The 27,350-nt window shown below is 29.2% G+C and overlaps 2 protein-coding genes across 2 annotated transcripts in view; one reads left to right on the forward strand and one right to left on the reverse strand.

Annotated features, from left to right (window-relative positions):
- The window catches only part of LOC127287721 (uncharacterized), a 277,776-nt gene that overhangs the window by 163,283 nt on the left and 87,143 nt on the right, over window positions 1-27,350 (forward strand). The window lies entirely within an intron of this gene.
- The window catches only part of LOC127287719 (UDP-glycosyltransferase UGT5-like), a 41,781-nt gene continuing 40,979 nt past the window's right edge, over window positions 26,549-27,350 (reverse strand). The window contains exon 3 of the mRNA XM_051314803.1: window positions 26,549-27,302. Coding sequence (XP_051170760.1) covers window positions 26,978-27,302 — 325 coding nt within the window. The 3' untranslated portion in view covers window positions 26,549-26,977. The remainder of the gene's footprint in view (window positions 27,303-27,350) is intronic.

The raw sequence follows: 27,350 nt of genomic DNA on the forward strand, positions 1-27,350 counted from the left end.
TCAATTATTAAAAAAAAATTTTGGAATAAAAATAAAAATTTTAATTTATATACTTTTGTATATATTGTAATTAAACTTTCTATCAGTTACTCGGCTCAATAGCCATGGCCAATTGTTATTTACGCGTAATTTCACTTCCCTCGAATTAACTCGTAATAGTACATTTAGTTTGATTCGTGAAATCGTTGTAATTATTGTTACTATCGATCCAATGGTTCTTTCTTCAAAATTCGTGTAATTACCTATATAATTAAACTTCCACGCATTAAATTTGAATATACCATTTTGTTTATTAAAATCATTTTCAAATAAATGTACGTCATCAATTTATAATTAAATCTTCTCTCCATTCGCATTACACAGCTTGGAAATTAAAATTTAATTAATATAATTTAATTTTAGAAACATTAATATTCTAGACGCGCAATATTATAAATAGTAAAAAAAATCTCTTGAATAAAATATAGGAACAGTAACTTTATTTTGTGAATATTATAATTTATGCTAAAATTCATGTCAATTAAAATGATCAATGGTATAAAATTTTCTCACGTAAAGCCATAAATCCAAATATTCCATTGATGAAAATGACCTACAGAGGGGTCGACTCCCCTAACGAATAAATGCTTTCACGCATACAATGAAGACACCCAAAGTTTCGCCTCCCTTATTGATAAAAATTTCACAATCATTTAATGCTTCCTGATTCCATTCTATCTATTGAGATAAATATTTTTCTCTCTTGTCATTCTTGATTAAAAAATTATAATTTAAAATTAGAAAATAGTGTTAATTTTTAGTTTTTTTTTTTAATATTCAAAACCTAATATTAAATATCGAATACGAGGAGAAGGAGGGATAACGACAATATGTCACAGTTTCTGATTTCCCGTTGGAGTTCCAAAGGGAAAACATAATGACGTCCCTTTATACGTTTATCATCATTACCAAGTTGCTCGCTAAAATGTGGCTCATGAAAATAAATCGAGATCTGTCCTCGCGTTGAGCAAGCTCCACCTCGTGGGATACAGGGGCTCCGGATGCAAAGTCGTTACGCTCGTTCTCGGTGACCGTCCTCGGTGTTATTAACGCGAAATTACAAAGTTGCAGCATGACGACATTCAACCCTTTCCCCTTACATTTCACCCTTCTCCCTATGCCACTGGTTACCACCACCCACTTATCCCACCTCTCACTGAGCTCGAATGTTGCTTGTACCGCGGTCGATATACCTTCTCGAAATTCCTGTCACGCACAGGTTACCCCCCTTTCTCTCTCTCTCTCTCTCTCTCACCCTACAAGTCCACGGGAAGTCGATTTCACTGCGATCATTTTCACAGTAGTCAGCTTCAGGAGTTGATCTAACAATAACTATATATTATGAAGAGATAAAAATAAGAAATGTATTTTGTATTTATAAGTAGGTGTGGGGTCATTGATGTAATTAAATTTCATTAATACTGTCACGTTCTCGTAAGGAATAATTTAATTAATGTTTACTAGAAATATAATCAATTAAATTTTTATAATTAATGTTAATAGCTGATGACTCGGATTACTTTTCTGCTAATTCATATAATCAGTTAGGAAAAACACCAATAATAAATATTTTTGATGACTGGGATTACTCTTCCAAGAATTCAGATAATCAGTTAGGAAGAACAGCAATAATAAATATTTTTGATGACTCGGATTACTTTTCCGAGAATTCATATAATCAGTTAGGAAAAACACCAATAATAAATATTTTTGATTACTCGGATTACTTTTCCGAGAATTCAGATAATCAGTTAGGAAAAACACCAATAATAAATATTTTTGATGACTCGGATTACCTTTCCGTTAATTCAGATAATCAGTTAGGAAAAACATCAATAATAAATATTTTTTACAAAATGCATCTGATGACTTGGATTACTTTTCCAATAATTAAGATTATGATTTAGGAAAAACATCAATAATAAATATTTTTTACATAATGCATCTGATGACTTGGATTACTTTTCCGATAATTTAGATTATGAGTTAGGAAGAACATCAATAATAATATATTTTATTAAATATAGCTGATGACTCGGATTACTTTTTCGATAATTTAGATAATTAATTAGGAAAAACATCAATAATAAATATTTTTTACAAAATGCATCTGATGACTGGGATTACTTTTCCGATAATTCAGATATAATCAGTTTTCTACAGATATCAGAAGAAGTCCTTTAGCCTTGCTCATATATCATCACGAAGCTGTTCTTCTCATCATTACTGGTTGAAATTCATAAAAATACCTGACATAAGTAATTAATTAATGTTCTCTGTCCAAAGCCTTCAGTTTTTTTTAAAAATAAATCAATGATTTAATTATAAAAATAATTTAAATTTGTCTCCCAACTGGATGTAGCAATAAATTGAAAAAGAAATTAAGGTCGACAAAGGCCGAGGACACATTAAATAATCGTAGAACCACTTTTGTGATTTAATTATATAATTACATTTTAAAGAGATAATGAGAACCACAGGTGTAAGCTTTCAAGGCATCTGAATAGTGGAATATACAAAAAGCACTCATTATTTACATAAAAGTAGATTTACAAGGCTTTCAAATTAAATATATAATTAAATTCGATTTTTTAAGTTCTACATACAAAGATAATGTATATCTTTAAAAAAAAATACTAAATTTTTCAAGCATTTATATTTTTTACAACTTCTTTAAAAATCCCCCTTTAATAATTTTGTAAAAATTTATTTGGAATTCTAAAAGCAAAACGTACTGACGAAAGCACATTTTCAGGCTTTTAACAGTTTGTATAAGTTACAATTTACTGTTTTCTCAATATAGCTAGAATATAGCCCCGAGATCCACGAAACAGAACGAGTCTTAAACTTAAGGAGCAGACTCTAGTGCTCCTACCTTTTATAGCCTTATACTTTGCTAAGTGAATCGTAACTGTATTGGTCTTTATAAAAAAAATCCACGTTCCTGAACATAACAATGTCTTTCATTTATAGTCACAATCAAGATATAAATGTAAAATTTAACATTCGATAGACTGGTCAATTCATTTAATGTAAAGCGATAAAGAATTCTATTAGAATTTTTTTGAATTAATATTTTTCAAAAACAATATTAACAGAGCTACTAACAACGAAGAATATTCCAAAAAATTTTAGTTCTCGGACAAAAAACAATTTTAATTTATTTCTATAATATGATAATTATTTTTAAAAATTTTAGTAAAGATTGACAAAAAAAGAATACATAACATTCAAAATGAATGATATATCACACCATTGAATAGAAAAGTATAATTCAAAATACTTTTTTTTTTTGCTGAAATTTAACCAACGTGAAATTGACAAGCTGCATGTAATGCGAATCCTGAAACTGATTCGGCAGACGATGATAGGACAGATAATAATTGGTTTGGCGCCGGATGAAGCGAGAATCACTCAAACGTCATATACTAGAACCCGAAACATCGACTTCCGTCAAGTTTCACATCTCGCTTCCCTCGTTTTATCAAATTTAATTGCAATGATGACGTCACTACGTACCCATTCACTATTTCAAAAAAAAAACTCTTCTAAATTATTTTTTTTCTTATACAAAATTTAGGTATTCCTATTTTTTTTATTTAATTTTAATAAGTTTAGAAAAAATTTTAACTACATTAAAGAAGAAGTGAATAAACGTAATTTTGTTTTTGAAAAAAAAAATTTAATTTAACTAATTCAACTTTCTAAATTTTTTACATGAGTTGTGCTTTCTTTATAAACTTTACTTTTCAGTTTGAATATATAGTTTGGAGTGTATTTCAATAGGCCGATGAAAATTTTCTTTGACTATTCATCCAATATAATTTCTTCGTTTTTTTTTCCGTCGCGTGTTTCGAAAAGCAGCAAAAGTCTCGATGAACTTTTACTTATTTATGGGTGGGCGAGATGTGAAAGTTCGTGGATTAAATATTAACCAGAAAAGACTTCCATGGTTAGGAGAGAAACAAATTGCAGATAGAAACGTGCTTGGCAGACAAGTCAAGAAATTTAATAATGCACACTACAAGTCTCGTATTTTTTCTTATTTAGTTTTATAATTCTCTTCCCTTTAAAGGATAATTTTTTTTGCTAAATTACACATAGAGGGAAAAAAATGGTAAATTAAAGATATTTTAACCTTCGCCGGACTGGATACTTTTTATATACACGGTTGACAAGATCCCACCCAGGGTGGGCCAAATCTTTTTTTCTTTGTATATTGCAATAAAAACTTAGAATCATTCAGTTTTTTTCCAAAATTGTTATATGTTACCAAATAATATATTTTATTAATGTTTTGTTGATTTTTTATTTGTTTAAACAATTTATTATTAATAATTTATAACTTTTTCAAATATACATACGACAGTAGAAGAATTTTATAAATTTGTTACCTTTTCTTCGTAGTTATTAATTCAAAGGTTATAAATAAAATAAAATATATAATTCAATTTGCAACAACTATTATTATAAATTGTTTAAACAAATAATTGTTGCTATTTATTAACATTCATCATAATATTCCTAGAAAATTGCAATTTTTTTCTAATTTTGCAACTTATCAAGCACAACATAATAAACATGAAGATTTTATATGAATTTACTATTTAACCAATTGTTTAAACAAATAATTGTTGCTATTTATTAACTTCCTTTATAATGTTCCAATAAAGTTGCAATTTTTTTCTAATTTTGCAACTTAACAAGTTCAATATAATAAACATGAAGATTTTATATGAATTTAGTATTCAAACGATTGTTTAAACAATTTATTGTTGTTATTTATTAACTTTCTTGTAGTGTACCTAGAAAGATGCAGTTTTTTCCTAATTTTGCAATTTATCAAACCGAATATAATATAGCCAGACAGATTTGACAAAAATTTACTAATTTAACAATTGTTTAAACAATTGTTGAATTTACAATTTTACATCAAATCTATCTTTTATCATATTCGGCTTGATGAGTTGCAAAACTAGAAAAAAACGGCAACTTTCCAGGTGCCGTACAAAAAAAGTTAGTAAATAACAACAATAAATTGTTTAAACAATTGTTGAGTTAATAATTTTACATCAAATCTATCTTTTAGTATATTCCGCTTGATAAATTGCAAAATTAGAAAAAAACTGCATCTTTCTAGGTGCAGAACAAAAAAAGTTAATAAATAACAACAATAAATTGTTTAAACAATTGTTGAATTAATAATTTTACATCAAATCTATCTTTTATTATATTCCGTTTGATAAATTGCAAAATTAGAAAAAAACTGCATCTTTCTAGATGCAGAACAAAGAAAGTTAATAAATAATAACAATAAATTGTTTAAACAAATGAAAAATGCAATATAATATTTTTTATATCTATTATTTGACATCATAAAACACTCACAGTGAAAAGTCTGCATGATTTCAAGTTTTTTTGTAAAATAGAATTAAAAAAATATCTGAATCATCCCGGTTATCTCCGTACATACATTGATAAAAGTTATAAATAATCAAGAAGAAATTTTTTTAAAAAATTTTTTTTTACATTTTTTGAAAGTTCTTAAGATTTTGTTCAGTGACTTAAAATCGCGATTCAATTAAGGCAAAACTTTAGAAGATATGGCAATTTCAATTTGTCTGGCCCACCCTGGGTGGGCATCTTGTCAAGCGAAGGTTAACTGAAAAATTAGATTATTTCAACAAGAAAGAGAATTTTTTAAATTGAAAATCATATAAATTATTTTATGGTTACTTAATTAAAAAAGATTTTTTTTTTATCTCTTTGAGTACCTTTCTTTTAGATTCCTATAGTTTTACGTAACAATTTAAACCAAAACCAGTCAAACAGAAAGAATGATTATGATTATCCCGTAACCAGCTTGAAACTCAGGAAAGAAGAAGAAAAATTTCTTGGGATGATCATATTGTTGAATCTTAGGTCATCCGAAGGTGTCCACATTTTAAAGGGATGAAAAATGCTGATCTAAACAATCTTCACTTCTCCGCTAATTCAGATAATCAGTTAGGAAAAACAACAATAATAAATATTTTTTATTAAATATATCTGATGACTCGGATTACTTTTCAGATTAATTCATATAATCAATTAGGAAAAACATCAATAATAAAATCTTTTTTATTAAATATATCTGATGACTCCGATTACCTTTCCGCTAATTAAGATAAACAGTTAGGAAAAACATCAATAATAATAATTTTTATTAAATATAGCTATGGTGACTCTGCTTTAGGTATAAATAATCTGATCATAAGTTTGCAGACTGTAAGAAAAAAATATATTTTTTTTTCACACAATATCTTTTAATTAATTCAAATATTCATTATTTTTACCTTTCGTCATTATATATTTATTTTATTATAAAATAAAAAGCAAATTGTTTATTTGTCAAATAAATTTTTTTTCTTTCAAAAATAAAATTAATAGAGAGCGTTCTACAGAAATTTAATAATGAATTTTAATATATCAAGTTCATAGGTCTCTTTTATGAACTCTAAAGGCAGAAATATATTTGTCTTTGGCAGAATGAAGAGAATGAGACTCAAGTGTCAAAGGGACTTGTAATGCGGCTTTTTATGATCTATTACCTCACGAATTCTAATTAGAATTATATTGCAAACTTTATGAAGCGCAAATATTGAAATAAATATTTCCAAGAGTTCGCGTTATTCAAAAATAAATAAAGTTAACTTATTTTTCATAAGTTAATAAATTATTTAATATAAAAATTCATGCACTTCGATCAATAATGAATAATTAAATTGTAATTTAAAAATTAATTTTAAATAATAAATTGTACAGTTCAATTAATTATTTTATAACATTGTTCCTTGTGTTAATTGAATTAAGTAATAATAGATGTTATTAATATAAAACAAAGAAGAAAAAGTTATAAACCTCTCTCTCTTTCTCTTGCGGAAAACTATTTAATGAAATGAATTTTACATCAGAAAGAGTCGATTAGTTTCATTAAACTCGAACCAGATGGTAATAAATTAAAGAAAAATCGATAAGCTAAATTTTTTTCCTTTTGTATTTCAGTCTGCTATTAGAAATTTATCGGAGTTCCATTTTAAATTTCGTTCTCCGCAAAAACCTTGCATTAAACACTTTTCTCTTGGGGGGAATTTTATTAAAATCTCCATTTGCAAAATTGATTCATCTAGTATAATTATATTAAATAGCTTTTAATATATCTCTTGATATTTTACAGGCATCGAACATATATATTTTAGGCTTGAGGAATTTTCGCAAATTGAGGTCGAGTAATTCGACACATTCGTGGCTCGTAGGCGTCTGACGAGCTTGAGAAATTATTGGATCTTAGTATCGCGTTCCAAGGATGTTAATTATTTTCTGTGAACGTTAATCGGTGCCACGAGGTTACTGAAGGTTTGGATCAAGTCGTACATAGCAATATCATCCGCAATGGTCTCGTGGGACAATTCTCTCTCTCTATATATATATATATGTGTGAGAGAAGGCAAGTGTCGGGCAAAAAGGAAGGAAGACGTGCGGGATTCTGTGGATAGCATCGGTTAATTCGAAGAGGAGCTCGACTATTTTCTTGAAACGTGACCACACACTGCTCCATCGCATTTCTGCCTCTAACGAGCCGGCAACCCGTTTTACTCACCATTTTCAACTCTCTCCCTCGAAACATGGTTAGTTCCCGGTGAATTTCTTCCTCTATTCCTAAAAACACCGGCAAAGAAGACAAGTATAGAAATATTTCTTCGTGAAAAATATCGAGATTTGATAAAAAAATAAAATCGAAATAAGGGAAATGTAAAACCTCTTGAAATATTTATATATTACCAAAACAAAAACAGAATGGAAATTCAAAAGAATGAGATTTTATTTCAAAGGTACAAAAAAAATAGAAGAACAATGAAAGGGAACGAGAAAGAGAGAGAGAGACAAGAAGAGAGAAAAATTAAAGATACAAACGAGAATAAAAAAAGAGGGAAATTCAGTAAGGGAGGAAGAAAAAAGCAGGAAACTAGAGGCTCTTTTGGTCTTGGAGTTCGGATGGTAACTCGATTTGTCGCCCGTCTTGAGCCAGATGGATCGGAAGTAGAAACGTACGCTAACCGCATTTCAAGTAGTTTCCCTTAGTCCAAGCAACATGAATGTAACAGCGAATCACATGTGTTGCTACTCGACTGAGCCTATGAACATTGGAAGAACTACAAATGAGCTTTCTAATACAGATAGACACAGAATTGAGAAACAGTAAAGACCAATGTCTTCTCTCTCTCTCGATATTTTCAATTGAAAATTTTTCTTTGATAGAAAATCCTCCTTTTTTCGAGTATAAAAATCAACAAATTATGTTGGCGTCTTAATGTTGTCGAAGAGAGACTTGATAAATCTGAGGCAAATGGTTCTACAAATATTGATTCTAATTCAGTAACTAATGTCTGTATAAATGAACTTGTTGATCGAAATGAAAGAAAGAACAATCTTGTTTTATTTAATCTTCCAGAATTTGACACTTCGTCAAATAATAGTTGTTCTTTGAAATCTGTGGTTACGACTAAATTAAAAAAATTCATTCAAACAGATGATCTTGAAAATATTCGCACATTTAGAATTGGTTCTAATGCGCAGGTTTCTCGTAAGCCTCGCCCTGTTAAGATTGTATGTGAGACGGAAGAGAAGGCACAAGTAATTCTAAAAAAATTTGTAAGTGTCAAAAGAGACTCAACACGTTCAAGGGAGTTGGAAGATCTTTGGATGTCGAATGACAGGACGGTTATGCAGAGGGAGGAGATTAAGAGAGTGAGGGAGGAACTAGAGACCCGTCGATTAGACGGAGAAATGAATGTGTCAATGGTCTACCGGCGTGGAATCCCTACCATAATTAAAATCCCACCTAGAAATCGCACATCCACTCTTACTGTTCAAATAGATGCGTGTAAGGAGAATCTGTAGTGATTTCCCCACTTGGTGCCCAAGGTTGTGTCCGTTCCTAGAGAAACTTATTTTATTTCTATCTATGAAAGTGATTTAAGGAAATACATACAGAACTAAATGTAGACATTGTGATTTAGAGAAAATCAGTATTATTGAAAAATAACAATTATTTTTGAAATTAATTGATATAATGGTAAAGCAGATTGAATTTATCAAAAATTAATCTTCTTCTTTGATAATAATGTAATTTCATTTATGTTATTCTTTACTGTATAAACTTATACTGAACTTTAACCATTATAGCGCCTACCTAGATTTAGTTAATATTTTATATTGTTACTTACGTAACTATTAGAATTTAGGAGTACTTTTGTACGAAAGGGCATGTCCCGTTAATAAATGAAATTGAAACAATATAATGTAACGTTTAACATTTATTGAAACAGATTTGAAAAAAAAATAAAAACCTTTGAATACATATCACATAGAAAACACTGTTAGATCATTCGACACTAGATATCAGTGATATGTCGAATTTCAACGCTTTTTAGTATCCTTTTAGCTAAAAGGTGCTTTACGATAGATCAAATCTCAAATGTAAACTCTGATACTCTTTTAAATGACAACAAATTGTTTAGCTTAAAAAACTGTTCCATTTTCTTTGTTACATTGATACCGAATAATTTGTTTGAAGAATCAGGTTTTGTACCAGATACTCTTGCTTGTCGTGAATTAGGAATTTTTTCGGGGAAATATCTTAAACTATGGGGTCAAGAATACATTACATTGCTCTACCTGTATTCAATGATAAACTCCTCAACTGAATACAGAAGTGAAACCTAATAATTATGATACTTTAGATGATTTAAAGTCTGCACAGTATGTTAAAAAAAACAATTAGCAAAGTCAGCTGATACACAATTTAAATGTTGAAAAATATTCCTATTGTAAATGACTTTTTTTTTATTACAAAATAATACAGTTAGAAAAAGTTTTTAAAAAAAGAGTGTTATAAATCATGTTACTTTACACTTGGAAAGCTTAACATACTCCTCCCATTTGAAATATATCTTCGAGCATCATCTGGGACCTGATTCCTTTTTACCCTTCAGATATTCTCTCACCTCATCCCGCGATATCTCATCTTTCTTTCTACACTTCGTAACCACATTCCATCCTTTTTTTTAAACTTTTTCTCTTTCCCTACTAAAGCTACCTTTGGTCTCATGTTTCTATCCTTACAGGGGTTTACTTGAGAGATTGGAATAAACTTGAAATAATGAAGACACATTATATCATATTCTCAGTTTCTGTTCGTAGTACGAGTAAAAGATATTATTACTTCTAATCAAAAATATAAAATGATTTGTGTGATATTAAAAAAGAATATTTAAAAAAAAAGAAATTATTTTTTTTAATAAATTATTGCATGATCCTTTTTTTAAAGTGTGAAGTAACAAACAAAAATTGACTAGTTTTACATGCGTGAACAGTAAATAGTTCATCAAGGTTTTACAAAAAAAAATAAATTGCTGCATACCCGCACAAAGCATATTCAATTAAAATTGCTTATTTATGGATCAACCGTAACTGAGCTTCCTACGTGCGGGTTGCAAGCGCGAATAATAAATTACACCTATCCGTTTATGATTATAATAACCGAGCATGTGACGCCACATAAATATCCATAAGATCATAATTATAAATTTATTTTTAATTGAAAATTTTGTAAAGAAAAAAAAATATAATACACACTAATGAGTCTAATATTTTGTTTTTAAAAATTTAGATAAATTATAAGGCCTACCAATGCCATGAAAGAAACATCGAATCTTTTATCGATAGTCGGTAATGTCAAATTCCACAATTTTTATCAAAAAAAAACCTATTTGATACAAAAATATAAATTTTAGATATAAAAAAATTATTTTAAATTTTCCTCTTATAACAAAAATATCTTTTCAAGAAAATGTAATCTCATTATATTATCACAAAACTGCTTGGCTAACAAAAGAATATATCTTCTTAGAAAATTTTTTACTTTCTCTATTATATTTAACAAAGAAAACCTTTGGGAAAAAAAAAACTGCCAGTTATGACTGCAAAGACACCATTAAGACCATCTCAATCCGCATAGGACTTGTTTATGGGATTTACATGAATACACGTAGATATTTCTAGTAACGTTGAGAGGGGTGAATTCAAGAGGGACAATAGAAGGGATCTGGGAAGGATTCAATGTTGAATCCTCTTAAACCCGAGCTTTCTTTCTCGTACCGAGTCATTGTATCCGGGGAAATTTTCATATCATCTTTCCCTTACAATCTACATTGGGTGACCACTAAGAGGATCGAGCTACAGGCATCATTATGCATTATACAATCTTCCTTTGCGTATACTCTATCCTTGTTGCAAGTTTCGAATAGCTGATTTCGTTGGTATCCAATTATACAGTCAGGATGGTATAGAGTTGCCATGTTGGATTGGGTGCAGGTCGTGCGGGGTGATATCGCAACAGAGAGAGAGAGAGAGTGTCAGAGGTACCATTAGCGGGTTGTGTTTTGCGCCCAGGTTACGATCAACGGCGAGGCTTGTGGGTTGTACCGCCTCCCTATTGTTACGCGGCATGCATATTTAACACCACGCTTCCCATCCCCATCTATTGCCCTTCAATTCCCACCTTTCAATCCTAGGGATGCTGATGCCATGAGAGTAGGGAAAAAGAGGAATTCTCGACTGCCTGGATCAAAAAAAAAAAGGTACAACAAAAAAATACTGTCAAGAGGACAGAGATAAATGCAATCAAAAAAAGGAAATTAAAAAGATCAGATGGTTTGATATAAAAATAAATATCACTTTTTATTATTTTGGAAAAAAGATTTTAATCTAGGAAGCATCAAGTTGATGAATTAAACAGACTGTAAAGTAAACAATTTTCAAGTTTGGATCTTAAAAAAATTCGGAAATCCGCCTTTCCCTGTTAATTCCCATGATTGGGGACATCAGCAATATGACATGATGAGTGACTGTAAAAAAAGAAAGTACCTGCAGGATAATTCCAACGTTAAATTCATTTCTGGTTCCGATCGTCAAGCTTGAAGGAAATGGCCTGAAGGAAAACACCGCTTTGAACGTACCATCGATTATTGTGAACGAAGTTAAAGAATCTTTGAACCACAGATTTTGGGAACGGTAGAACTTAGGTCCAGAAAATATAGAACTCTTGTAAAGTTCAAAAGAACAAAATGGAATTGTTTCCTTGTACTAAAAAAAATTTCCTATCTTCTATTTTACACACATATATATAATTGAATTAGTGAATACATAATTTCAGTGTTAAGAGGCAGAAATGCGGAAGGTAACAATGAAGTGAGGAATCTTGAATGAAGATATCACAATTCCTGAGCCAACGCATTTGATGTAGGTTTTGATGAAAATGAGTAAAGTAACTAAAACATAGACGGTGAGGAAGAACAGAGACTGGGAAAATACACATAGGTATACATATCACAGTGGAGTGTCATCAACATAACTCTTTGGAGATGAGGTGCATGATGTTGTCGGTTGATGGGGTTGGATCGTGTATGATGAAAAGGAAGGAGGATAGTGGGTAGTAAATTCACCTACTCCATAGCAACTGCACTAATACTAGGTATGCAACGTTGAAAATGCTGTGCTAGCTGGGCGATCTAAGTGCGATAGGCTAGATAGCTATGGCGGAAAGAGGATAGATATAGAGGAGATGAAGTAAGATTATCTCTTGCGTCGCGCGCGAGCAAATATTGGTTCTCATTCGTGAAGATTATACAGTGATTGCGTACCAACGTGTTTCACTGCAATGTGGGAATATCAAGAAATCTGATATCATTCCGGTAACTTAACGTTATATTATAATCAGGTAGTTTCATCCTCTCTCTTTCTTCTCCTCAAAACCCCCTTTATTCTCATTATTCACAAATCAGTACAGAAAGTGTGATCACTTCTATATCCTTCATCGTTATCGACACTGCCATCTTATCCGCGTGATAACTCCCATCTAATACCCAGACGCTATGTAGTCGCACGAAATCTACATCGAGGAATATTAAGATCTTCGATTTTGCCACTGGCAAAGATTGGAAATGTGAGAACTTGCAACTTTGTTGCAAAAAGGAACGAGATTTATATATCGGTTTTACGCGAATATGAAAAGAAAATATATGAGGAAATTTTTTTTTTTTCAAATTTTCAAGATTTGAATGAAAATTATTATGGAATTATTGAATTCAATGAAATTAAAGCCTTTTTCTGTTGGTGACTACACCGAAAACTTGTAATTGAAAATAATGATAATTAAAAATAATCAAACTAGATGTTTATAAAGAAATACACAAATGTTTAGTGAGAGAATGAATGTAAATTTCAAGAGAATTGTAAATTCAAAGAGAAGTGTAAATTTAAATAAACGTCGAAAGAAGAGGAGAGAGAGAGAAAAAGAGAAGGGGTAATGTATCTTTGGGGCTCTAGTTCGAAACGCGACACAAGGTTCGAAACGTTATTCCAAGTATCTATATGCGTCCTATAAATTCCTCTCCACACGATATTGGTTTCCGTAATACGTGTCCTGGATGGTGTGCATACCATATACCCTCTACCACCCTCTCATCCCAACCTCTTGCTCTAAATTTCCTTTCGTGAGTATCTTTTCTCTTTTCTTTCTTCTCTTTCTTCTACAGTATCGACTGGGTTACATCCACTTACCGACCCGTCTCTCGGACCACGAATCTGGATCAGCACGTTCTTGTCTTTCCTGATTTCGATCGCATTTTCTCTCAACGCCCACGAACAGATTGCATTTCTCCCACTGGCACGACCACGCTGTTTCCTTTATTTGTTTTTTCTTGTTTCTTCTTTTTTCGATAAACCTTCAACAAAATTGATAAAGAACTCCTTTGATTTAGATCAAAAAATACAAAAAATCCCGAAAAACAAAAAAAAAAGTTGAATTAACATAATTTCTCCACAATTTTAATTAAACAATTCCCAATTGTTAATGTCTAAAAATGTAATTTTCACTGCATCATTATAGCTTAATTAGTAAAATTAATTGTAAACTGTTAAAAAAATAAATATTTTTAAACACTGAAGATCTAATAATTGTTCATTCCAATTATTTTAATTTATAATTATTTATTTTAAAGTAAAAGTATGATTACCTTCAGTTCTGTAAAATCTCCAGTGTAACATTAAAAAAAAAGAAATAGGCAGGGGCTGCTTTTACTCTGCAGTAAAATGTTGCGCGTTATCATAATCGTTAAATTCACGTACGCCATTACGCAATGTCAGTAGAAGAAAAATTTTCCATTATAAATTAAACAGAAAAGTAAAATTAATTAAAAATTCATGAAAAAAAATTTGGACCAGTCATTGCAAATGTAAATCAGAATCACAAATTTTCAGGAATTAATAAAAATTGTTTTATTCGTAAATAGGAGGACCAGTTGGGAAAAACATCAATAATAAATATTTTTTATTTAATGTATCTGATGATTCGGATTACTTTTCTGCTAATTCAGATAATCACATAGGAAAAACATCAATAATAAATATTTCTGATGACTCGGATTACTTTTCTGCTAATTCAGATAATCAGTTAGGAAAAACATCAATAATAAAATATTTTTTATTAAATGCAGCTGATGACTCGGATTACTATTCCGTTAATTCAGATAATCAGTTAGGAAAAACATCAATAATAATATATTTTATTAAATGTATCTGATGACTCGGATTACTTTTCTGCTAATTCAGATAATCAGTTAGGAAAAACATCAATAATAATATATTTTATTAAATGTATCTGATGACCTGGATTGTTTTTCCGATAATGCAGATAACTAGTTAGGAAAAACATCAATAATAATATATTTTATTAAATGTAGCTGATGACTCGGATTAATTTTCCGATAATTTAGATAATCAGTTAGGAAAAACATCAATAATAAATATTTTTTACAAAATGCATCTAATGACTCGGATTACTATTCCGTTAATTCAGATAATCAGTTAGGAAAAACATCAATAATAATATATTTTATTAAATGTATCTGATGACTCGGATTACTTTTCTGCTAATTCAGCTAACCAGTTAGGAAAAACATCAATAATAATATATTTTATTAAATGTATCTGATGACCTGGATTGTTTTTCCGATAATGCAGATAACTAGTTAGGAAAAACATCAATAATAAATATTTTTTTAAATATATCTAATCTCGGATTACTTTTCCAATAATGCAGATAATCAGAATCACAATTTCTCAGGAATAAATAAAAATTGTTCTGTTCGTAAATACAAGGAATTTTTTTTTATTATTTCTAAGGATGCTCTTCTTTTATATACAGAAAAGGCTTCGTTTTGAAATATATTACAAGAATGATTTTTTTCGGTTCTCTGGTTGTGAGAAAACTTTAGAATGCTCAGATTAAGCTTCTTGTGTTAATTAGGGCATCTCCTTTTGAATTCGTCGGGCTGCTATCAACATATATATATATGCGAAAATCAAATACTCCTTTGGGAACGTCACAAGAGACCGTCTTTTGTTCTTGCGCGATATGTAATTAAACTTTAGAATAAAGACAAAGTCATTGTTCGGACGAGGTATACCATTTCTGTGTTTAAAACCAAGTTATATGAAAAAGAATTATTCTTAATAAAGCTCATGAAATCGCGACTCTTTTAAAAAGCATGAAATACAATTTTTTTTCCATTATAATTTATAATTGAAATTTGAATACTGTTTAATAAATTATAAAATAATTTTAAAAAGATAGAATCATTTTATTTGAAAATCTATTGTAATTAATTTCATTGCTTTAAAAATTTTATACGCAACTGATATTAAAATTATAGGTTATTAAACAAAAAAATTATATAATTGCAAATAAAAAGAGAGTGAAAGAGAAAATGAAAAATCACGTTTTCTTATCTTTCTTTAACTTAAACAACAAAGCAATTTTCTCTCATATTTTCTTTTTTTTTTTTTTGCTAATCGCTCGCTGATGAAAGTTTCCATTATCTTCGTGAGTTGATCAAGAAACAACAACGTCTGTGGGCTAAAGCTTATTAGTTCGTCGAGCGTCGACGATCCCGGCATCAGATTACCCTTGATTCATTTCATTCTTCTCTTGTTTTCGCATTCCATTGTTCTTGGCCAACGTTCGTTTTTGGAACGTGAATTGCTCATACGGTTCGGCTGAAATTTGTTATCCACAGATTGTGCTACGACCCTTTAAGGACAAAATAATTGAGCACTAGGTCGATGGATTTGTAAAAAAAAAAAATGAGTCTCTCATGTAAACAAACTACAAATAAAACCTTTTACTCTTTTCAATGTATATACAGTTGAAAAAATATTTAACAATAGATGTTTTTTTTCTCAAAATAAAATCATTTCACCGAACGATTTAAATTTGCTAAATAAATTGAAGAGACAAACAAAAGAACAGATTTTAATTTAATTTTCAATTACTTAAACTTGAATTTCTGATTCTAGTTTCAATGTAACCAGTGCTATTGGATGTTCTGAAACTTTCACGAAAATGAAGCTTCAGTAACTCATTTACTTCCGAAATCAGACGTGTGTTATCTCAGCTTTGTGTATTGCAAACTCGTCACCATTTCTATTTGAACAATCAAACGATGTTTCTCTTGATTAATCAATTGATTTATCCAATAAGAAATGAAAGTCTAATTCTAAAATCATTCAATTCTATTGTAATTATCCTTCTAATTTATAATGATTTTATGTTTAGAAAATAACCTTGACTTGACCTCCAAATGACTTTGAATGTCCTTGACTTGATCTTCAAATGACCTTGAACGTCCTTGACTTGAGCTTGAATATCCTTGACTAAACTTGGCTAAAGATTTGGTTCATATTATACTAGATTTTGCCCATAGTTTCTTTTTCACGCTGTAATTAGAATTAGTTTTGAAATGATTATAACTAATTTAACAATTGTTTACAAGTAAAAGTAATTTTTTTAAATTTTAGCAAAAGAACAACAAACTAAGATAGAAGTTACAAAAAAGAATTTAAATATTGAAAAGATAAGCATGTTTAAGGTATCACGTGTACCATAATTATGCCAAACCATTGGATCAAGATTAAGCTTTGTAGTGTTAATATATTCCACGTACTTTTGTCTTCATGCATACCAAGTGCAGTTTTCATTCATTAAGTTGTTTTAGGGTCTTTCCAAAACTAGAGAGTGTGTGATGTTAAGTAGGTTTCGGACTGAACAACTAGACGACTTTTAAAAGAATAATAAGGAAAAAAAATAGTTAATTTTTTTTACATTAAACAATTTTAGAAATATCAAAATTTTTAATTAATTGCAATCATTAATTACTTGAGATTGATAATTAGTTGTTTATTCATCGAAATTGTCGGATCCGTCAAGTAGTCTGTAAATACTTTAGAACTAATTAGCACCATAGGTAACTAAAGTAAATCAAATAGAGGGAGAGCCGTACTTTCTCTATCGCAATTATATTTTTCCGATTAGATTAAAAAAAAGACGAAATATAAAATAAAGTTTAGTATTAAAAAAAAACAATCTTTAAATTATCTTGTAATTTTACAATAAACTATACATTTTTCATAGAAAATACATCGCAAACTATTCGAGGTTCTTATTTCGCAATCAGCGATTCATTAGCAAGAGCGCTCGTACATTTGGACGGGTTGTGCCTCAAAGCATCGCTAACGAGCTAATTATCGCTATGCCATCTCTCTCTCTCTCTCTTCTCTCCTCTTTGCCGTCTTCACTCATCCCCTCCTCTGTCTTTCTCACCCACAACCCAACAATTTTAACTGAGGTTTCTCTTTGTATTCAACACCTGTTTAAAAATTGTATTGCAAACTTTATTTGACTGTTATTTCAATAAAAAAAGTGTATATTCTCTTTTTTCCTACAAGCAATCTTAAAAAAATAGATGATAACTAATTAATAAAAGTCTAATTTTTATGAAAAATTAACTGTTATTATTTTTTTAATCATTAACGAACTTGGCAAATAATTTTTGTTGATAATCAGAAAATACACCAACAATAATAACTAGGCTAGCCGATAACCTCTCCGATAGTTTAGATAATCAATTAGGAGAAACAATAATAATAATTTTCATGAAATAAGTTTTCTTTTCGATAATTTTTTAAAATAATTAGTTAGGAAAAACACCAATAATAAAATTTTTTTTTTGTTTTTTACGTCGATAATTCACTCTTGGCAGTCGATAACAATTTGTATTGTTTCCGCTCGAGGCGCTTCCTTCACAAAACTAGTCAACTTTGGTTTCATTCTCTAAAATAATAATTAATTCTGGAAATAAATAAAGAAGTCTACAGAGTATTCCAAGTAGTTGGACTACATTTTCTAAAATTTTTGACTAATTGTTTAGAATTTAACAAATTTTTTTTAAATATTTGGCTAATACCAAGCTCTGGTGTATTGAGCACAACTGTAATGGCTGAACTCAAACTTGGCTGAGAATATACGTGCAATAAGAGAATCTTGTCCCATGAACGTCGTTTTCCCGTCTTTTCGTCTATCTCAGTTTGATTCTCTTTCTCACTTTCTCGGAGTTCTTGTATCTCTGCTATGCACCAACTCTCACTTCTATTCTCTCTCTCTCTCTCTCTTGCTCTCTTTCTCTCAGTTTCTCTGCACTCCTAACCAAACTTGAATCCAATTTTCCACATCACATCCCGCAAAAGTTACTTCACTGAGCTTCCCGGGGTCCAGGGGGTGAAAAGCGCCAGAAGCTTCAAGATCCAAGAAGGTTGAAGCATTTTTATCTTCATCCCACACCGGGTAAAACAATTTTGAAACATATTGCAGAGAAAACTGACATCACGTCCTTTTTCTTATAGAATGTAGAATAACACATTCGCACTCTTCTTTTTTTTCACCCAAAAAAGAGAAAGAAAGAAAATCTCAATTGAACATTTTTATGAAATTTTCAAAAACAAAAGTTTTTTTTTAATTTCACAGTAGTAGTAAAAAGAAATACCATCTAATTTATTATTAATTTTTTTGAATTAAAATTTTTTAAATGAAATTTACTGAATAATAAAAATCTTGCATTTAGTATAAAAATGAACAATTTTTTTTCTAATTTTTAATTAAGAAAAATATGTTGAATAAATTAGCTCTTATGGTTTAGAATAATTTATGGTTTTCCCATTCTTTGAGAGGAAAAAAAATTCCAGTGAACATGGAAATGCACTATGTAGGTTTTTTTTTCTCTCCTTTATTGTGGGGTGTTTCTCGAATTATCTTTATATGTAAAAACATTGCCTCCTTTAATTAAGAAGCATTGTCATAAGAAAATTATGTTTTATGCGCGTAAAAAAAGTTGTTAATAGTCATTGTGTAAAAATTTTGTTAAGCCATTCTTTAGCAGTAAAATTTTTTTTATGCTATTCAGTTGATGAAAAAAATTATGTTTATTAAATAATTAATTTATAATATTGTTTTATTTAAATTAAAGAAAATTCAAAGTTTCAGGAACATTTCAACAATTTCATTGAGATGTATATAATAAAGTACATGTTTGGGAATGGAACGATCTTCTGAGAAATTGGGGAAGTTATTAGTATAACACACGAGGGATGCATTAGGGCAGGCCTCATTGACCCTTGTTGTACGCATGGGTAACCTAACAATTTCCCTCTGATCGTTCATTTTGTCATTCTTGAGAGATAACCCAGTGAATGGTGTGAGGGTGCTAAATAAAGAAGTGATGATCAAGAGAAAGATACGGAAATGGAAAACAATTTGTTTTAATGACTTAAAATTTAAAAAAGCATTATTTTTTTACTTAAATGTAATGAATATTAATGACAAATATTAAAAATTTATATTTAAATATAATCAGTAAGGAAAAACATCAATAATAAATATTTTTTATTAAATGTATCGATGACTCGGATTACTTTTCAGATAATAATCAATTAGGAAAAACATCAATAATAAATATTTTTGATGACTCGGATTACTTTTCCGCTAATTCAGATTATGATTTAGGAAAAACATCAATAATAAAATATTTTTTATTAAATGTAGCTGATGACTCGGATTACTTTTTTGCTAATTTAGATAATCAGTTAGGAAAAACATCAATAATAAATATTTTTTACAAAATGCATCTGATGACTCGGATTACTTTTCCGATAATTCAGATTATGAGTTAGGAAAAACATCAATAATAAAATATTTTTTATTAAATGCAGCTGCTTAGAGATGCACGATGACCCTCTGTACATTATATTTCTACACAAATATATATGTATATAATTTTAAAATCTCACATATTTTGCGCATTTACCATCAAAGTCCCGGCAGAGCAATTATTATAAAGAGGACGATTTCAGTCTGACAATATGAACATAAAACACTAGGATCCCATTATAACGAAAAAAGAATTTAAGGGTAAAGAGAAATAAAATTGACTGTTTCAGTTAAGCAATGCGTGAGAAAGAGACATAAATAAAAAAGAAATGAAATCACAGCAAGAGATTTACTTCCATTTAGTCAAAATTATTACCAGTTGATTCACTTTTAGTTGAAAATCCGATGGACGAGAGAATTAAGGGTGAAGCAAAAAAAAAAAAAATACTTTGGGTACATTTTTTTGATGTTCATAAAAAAAATTGTTTTATAAAAAACTCTTTTTCATTGAAAAAAAATTAATAGCATACTTATGAATTTATATCCTTTTATATGGGGATAAAACTTTTATCTCGAAAATAAAAAAAATTGTAATTTATTTGCATATAAAAGAAAATCAAAATTAACAAGTTCTTGCAGAACGTAATTATTCTTTAATCTTTAAACTCGAGTTAAAAAAAAAATTTTGTTCGTAATAACGCTAATGTCTAAGAAGATAATAAATAGATTCAAATAACAGAATAGACTTTTCTTTACTGTTAACTGAAAATAGAGAGAAACAAAAGCCTTCTCTCTTCTTCTCCTTTTTGACCCCTGAGGCAATATCGGAATGGCAAATATTTAAAGAGTTATTTCAACTCTTGGTTACTTGATGCGCTGGGTAGTCAGAATTGTCAAATGGTTGAACGACAAATATATAAAGAAGAAGAATAACAAATAAAAAGAGACATAAAACTTTCTTTAAATATTCAATAATTAATACTTTAAAGTTCATTTTACATTTTAGTATAATTAAGTGGCTTGAAATGAAATTAATTGAAAATGAAATTTACGAAAAATAAAATTCCATCTTCTAAACGAAAGTTTAATAGCATGATACATGCTCTTTAAGATTGCCTCAAGCGCTGCTTTCAAGTCTCTGAGTAATGACACTTCTTTTATAAACAACAAGAAAATTGGGTAACAAATTGTTTTTAGTGGAAAATTGTCACGTTGCTTTAAAACACTGTCAATATTTTTATTAGCCTTTATCACAACACTATTTATGTCAATCAAATGTAATTTTTTTTTTTTTAATAATTCAAAAATTGTTTTTAATATTATTTTTTGAATATTAAAAATATAAAAAGAAAATAAAAAGTAAGTAGAAAAGAATTTTATTATGTCGACAGTGTATAACTTTATGAAGGAAAGAAGACAATTTTCTTGAAAGTCACTTGAAAGAAGATAACTTTCATTTTCTCTTACTTTTTTTTTCTTTCTTTCTCTTTTTCACGAAATAAATTTGAATAGACATAAAATTTGATTTGGATCAAGGATATGGAGCGATAGAAGGTTTTTGAAAAGAGTCCTTTTGAAGAGTGAAGTAAAAGAGATGAGATGAGAGAGAAAGAGAGAGAGAGAGAGAGTGAGTGAGAAAGAAAGAGAAGGTTTTTCCAATAAGGCTCTCGTAAATAACAAGAGCTTTTTATGGGGGTTGTCATCCTCGATTTCGAAGCGAGACGTCCAGTGATCCGAATCCAACGATCCTTTACCTCCGGAATCACCTGTTGCCCTTTCGCTAATCCTCTTTTCCCTCGACCTTTCACTTCACCTCCTTCACACAAAATACGTTAATATTCTATGTTAAATAATCCTGTCGATATTAATTATATGGTCACACCAGAGAAATGGATAAAGAGACAAAGAGGAAGATAAAGCGAGAACCAAATTCATTTTGAATTCAGTTTGTAACCTCCATATACCACTAACCAGCACCTGTTGCCCTAAATAAGAGCAAGTACGTTGCATTTGCTTCAAATGCTTCTACTTATTTTAATATTAAATGCATATTCCACTTTTAAACATAAAATTATACTTACACCATGCATTTTGTATTTCAATTGTCATTTATATAGTTTAAAATTCTATTTTCATACGAGATTCATGTGAATATGCAAATTGAATTCAATTTTTTTTTTCACACATATCGATTGTGTGAAATTTGAAAAATTTATATTTATTGCAAAAGAAATTGTTTTCTAATGCTACAATTGAGGAAAAACATTCGAGAAGTGAGGTTAACAAATCATCTCCCCACTTTTCAATATTGCGCGCGCAGCGTACAGTGATTGGCCGCCCCACTTCTTTATGCTGCGCGCGCAATTCCACTCAAAACTTTAGAATCGTTTTTTTCATTATTAAACTAATAATAATAATAATCGAAACCAATAATATTTTTTGTATTTAAAAAGTATATTTACAGGACAATTTTAAAACGATACAAAACATAAAAGAATTTCAAAAGACAATAAAGTTATAAATAATCGAATTTCATAAGTGTTCTTATTGCATGCCAACAAGATAAAACTGATTTCCGAATGATGGATAAAGCCAGGCGCATTTGCGATTCAATCAATGAAATCAAAGCGAACGGGAAATGATGCAGGCCATTGCTAAAACCTCTATTCTCGTTTTCCTCTGCTATCCTACAACCATCGAGTTTCCAACCCCTAAAGGCCATCTCTTTTCGTGGACATTGTGCCAATATGTATAGATATGTGTATATATATATATATATACATATACACACATAGAAAATGGACACATACCTATTGAAGAGCGCATACTCGATTCCCTCGTACATTTAGGCAGATTGTCAGTGAATCGCCTTGCATGTAATCCCTTTGAGTATTTCACGCGTTCGAAGCTCACATCGTTAGCTGGATATGTACCGAAAATGTAACAAAATAGTTTTTCATTGAAAATGCCAAAAAAAAATACTTTACTATTGTCTAAAATAACAGACAAATTCAAAGAGATTTTCAAATTTTTTTTTTTTTTCATATCTGAACAATAATACAATTTTTTCTCTTTTCGACTAATTGACTGACTTTTATTGTATATTTTATTGATACGAAAAAAAGGTGTTTATACAAAAAAAATAGTTGAGTCAACTTTTGCATATTAATTTTAAATTATAATCTTTTCGGTAATCACTTATGAAAAATAGTAGATATGAGATGAGCAAAGTAAAATCTTATCTATGAATAATTTTTAATTCTATAAGTTGAGAACATTGCATGCGATTGATGTTCAGGAGAGGGGGATGACCAATTAGGCGTCGAGTCTCACTTTAAAAATGCGCGCGCATGTGGGAAAAAAAAGTAGGGCAACCAATCATTGGCCATCTACATTTATCGTCAACAACAAAACAGTGTTTCTCAATCTTTATTTTTACTCATTTCGTTTAATGTAATAATATAATTTGAAAAATAAATAAATCTTAAAATTATAATAATATTTCAAGAAATTTTTCAGTGATTTCTTTTCAAACAAGTAAATTATTCATTTGCAATTTAAAAAAAAAAAAAAAAAAGTAAAACGATAAATGGAAATGAAACACGAAATGGAGAATAACCAGTTGAAACGTATAAAGATTTCTTTTGATCTAAAGAGTGTTCCTTATTACAATTGCACAAGTAACTTAATAACTGGGAAATCTTTGAATTCATTTTTCATCAAAGCGAAACTGCCCCCTTCAACTTTACTAGTAATTATTTTTCAGGTAAATAAATTGCACTTTATATAAATGAAATGCAAATGGAACTTCCAAAGGATGAGATAAACCAAGCTTTTTTTTCCTTTTTTTTTTGCATCATTTATAAAAGAAACTGCAAAAAAAAAAAAAAATTATAAAGATGCTATTTTTTGAACAAAATTTGAACCTCATCTATTTTTATCTACTAATTTGATTCAGTCGAATTTTCACCGTTGGCGCATTTTGCATTACTGTGTTATCTAACTTTGTTGGTACGGGGTGACCTCCTTTTCTCTTCTGCGCGTCAGGATAAGATAATGTTACCCCTCTTTCTCGCAGGAAGTTCAGACGAAGCGCGCGAAATTCAATTTCATCAAAGCCCTGGGTCCGAGAACTTCCTGATTATCCTGCACACTCGTTATCATCAAAGAGTTTTCCCAATTTTTCTCAATTTCCTCGTCCTAATCCACGAATTACTATATATATATATATAACTGATCCTTTTTTCTACGATTTCACTTTTTTTTTCCAACGCCCTTTATTCTTGTGCGATATCTTTTATTCCTATGGAGGAAAAGTTCAAAAAACCAAAATCGTATTAGTTCTACTTAAAATTTAAATGAAAGTTGAAGCTTCCTTTTTTTCATCCAAGTGGAACGATTCTTTGCCGCTTAAAACGTGAGGGTAAAATTTTAAATTGTACAATTTACATGAATGTCCCTTTTTCAGGAGAATTCGACGAAGATGAGTAGAAAAAAAAGGAAAAAAAAATTTAATGCACTGGAAAACGAGAAAAGATTCGCTGTAAATTACAGTTAATATATTGCGAAATCTAAAAATGATTTTTAATGAGAAAATTATAATAAAAAAACTTCACTTTTCTTTAATTTTCTTTTGATTTCACTTTCACTTCACTTCACTTCACTTCACTTCACTTCACTTCACTTCACTTCACTTCACTTCACTTCACTTCACTTCACTTCACTTCACTTCACTTCACTTCACTTCACTTCACTTCACTTCACTTCACTTCACTTCACTTCAATTCACTTCACTTCACTTCACGAGAAGTGAATATCAAAAAAATTGAAAGTGGAAATGAAAGTGAAAGTGAAAGTGAAAATGAAAGTGAAAATGAAAGTGAAAATGAAAGTGTAAATGAAAGTGTAAGTTAATTTAACTATGAAATAATAATAAAGAAATTACATTAAAAAATCTAAAATTTTAACAAGCATTAAAAGTAATATGCTTCACGATTGAAAACATTCGCAAGTAATTTTCGTCACATCGACTTTATCCAGTGCTACACGTTCTTTGGAGAAGTTTAACCCATTAAAGTCCATAATACCAAGAGAGTAAAACTTTTCAATCAATATCCAGAAGAGCACTTACCTAATAGCAGTCGGAGAAACATATACTTTTCCTTAATCACATAGATTATCTACTTGTTCAGTTGTATATATATATATAAAGATAAAAGACAGCTTTGACGGATTAAATAAACACTTCACTACAATTTTTTGAATTGTTGTCGCACAAATATTTTAATTTGCCTTTTATTTTTCAAATTAGTAAATTTTTATTATCTTCATAAACAATTAATATTATTATTTCTCTTTTAATTATAAATTTTAACTACGCTTAATGAAAAAAAAAAATATCAATAAACTTTTTAAAAACATTAAATATAATTTGTATCCAATTAAAAAAATTTATATTACTAATGTATATATCTGATATAAATGAATTACACTTTCCAATGAGTTTATAACAAGTTTTATTTAATTAGAGATTAAAATTATTTATTTATATAGAAGAATTAAATTTTTAATTTTTCCTTTATTTTTCCATTATCGTTTATGTACATTTATGATATAAATTTAAATTTCTATTTCTGTAAATGAATATTTTAATAATTTCTCAAATCTGACAGTAAATCAATATAATAATAAAAAACTAATTATATATTTATTATAAAATTTCATTATATGTAAATATTTTTTTATATTATTAATTTTTATTTATTATTATTTCTATTTTTTTATTCTTATTCGAGAAATTAAAAAAAAAAAAAAAACTTTATAAAAAGCACGTTGATAGATCTAAAAAAAAAAATTTGAAATATTTTTTCAGTGGGTAAAAAATTTAAGTAAAATGTAACAAAGTTATTTTAATAAAAAAAAAAAAAAAAGATAAAAATGTGCGCACAGCATATATAGTGAAATATAACATTTTTTTTAAAGCACATATATCTCTCTGCGTAGACGTTACAATAAATCGACAAAATTTCATTACTTTATCTACAAAACATTCTCCAGATATTGTATATATATATATATAGTTAGAAACAAGAAAAACACATGGTACCCACATCTGGACAAAAATGCGCTCAACATTTTATTTTTCGTATGCTATCTTAAAGAATTTATTTTTGTTTTTTTTTTTTTGTTTTCAAAATTACAGTAAGAAAAATGTGTAAACCACATTGTGTTGTCTTTTCTTTTTTAATTGATTTTTAAAGAAAATTGTAACCAATTTGAAAATAAATTTCAACGAAATATACTTTTTTCAATAAAAATTCCATACCTTTTCAATTTCACTATAGAAATTTTGTTAATAATAATAATAAAAATAATAATAATAATAATAATAATAATAATAATAGTGAGAATAATAATAATAATAGATAATTGAACTCTATTGCTATACCAAATGTGAAATATTGATCAAACCTAGGTCATTAGTATTGAGTCAATATTATTGAAAGCTTGGCTTGTCATCTCCAAAGCAATAATCAACCTGCCAATATTGGCCCAATATATAGCTATAGAATTGGTATTTATTATCTAAACATTTTGAACGGATTTCCACTCTTAACATTTGCTTTATAACTTATTTATTTGTAGAAAAAAAAAAATTTATTTTTAACCAAATATATTTAATAAATACAATTTACTTAACTCTGTAATTAATAATAATTAATAATCAAATATTTGGAAAAAAAAGTAATAATGAAAAAAAAAATTATTTACTTCTTTTGAAGGAAAAGGGGGACAATTTTATTCATTCTTTCTTTTTTCCTTTTGTTTTCCATTGGTGTGGATGGGGTGAATCGTTTTGCTGGATTTTCGGGAACAGCACAAAAACAAGAGGAATTTCATTAAACGATAAGTGACATAGAAAGCGGTCAAGAGAACGACAGCGAGGAACAGAAAAACGTCGAGAAGGTAATATTGGTACCATGGTAAATCCGCCCCTTCACTTCGAAGATAACGACGTCCGTTTCCCCTAGCGATGAATTCCGACCACCAGACTGCTGTTTCCAAGGGACTTGCTGGTCTGTCTCTGTAAGCCCTGGACAGTGCCCGGGCATTCTCTTGATAACTGTAATAAAAGTCAAATCGATAATTTCATGTTGTTGTCTTTTTTTTT

Source organism: Leptopilina boulardi, unplaced genomic scaffold (assembly GCF_019393585.1).
Source record: "Leptopilina boulardi isolate dan_hultmark-lab unplaced genomic scaffold, ZJU_Lbou_2.1 LbouV2_372, whole genome shotgun sequence".
NCBI classification, from domain to species: domain Eukaryota; kingdom Metazoa; phylum Arthropoda; class Insecta; order Hymenoptera; family Figitidae; genus Leptopilina; species Leptopilina boulardi.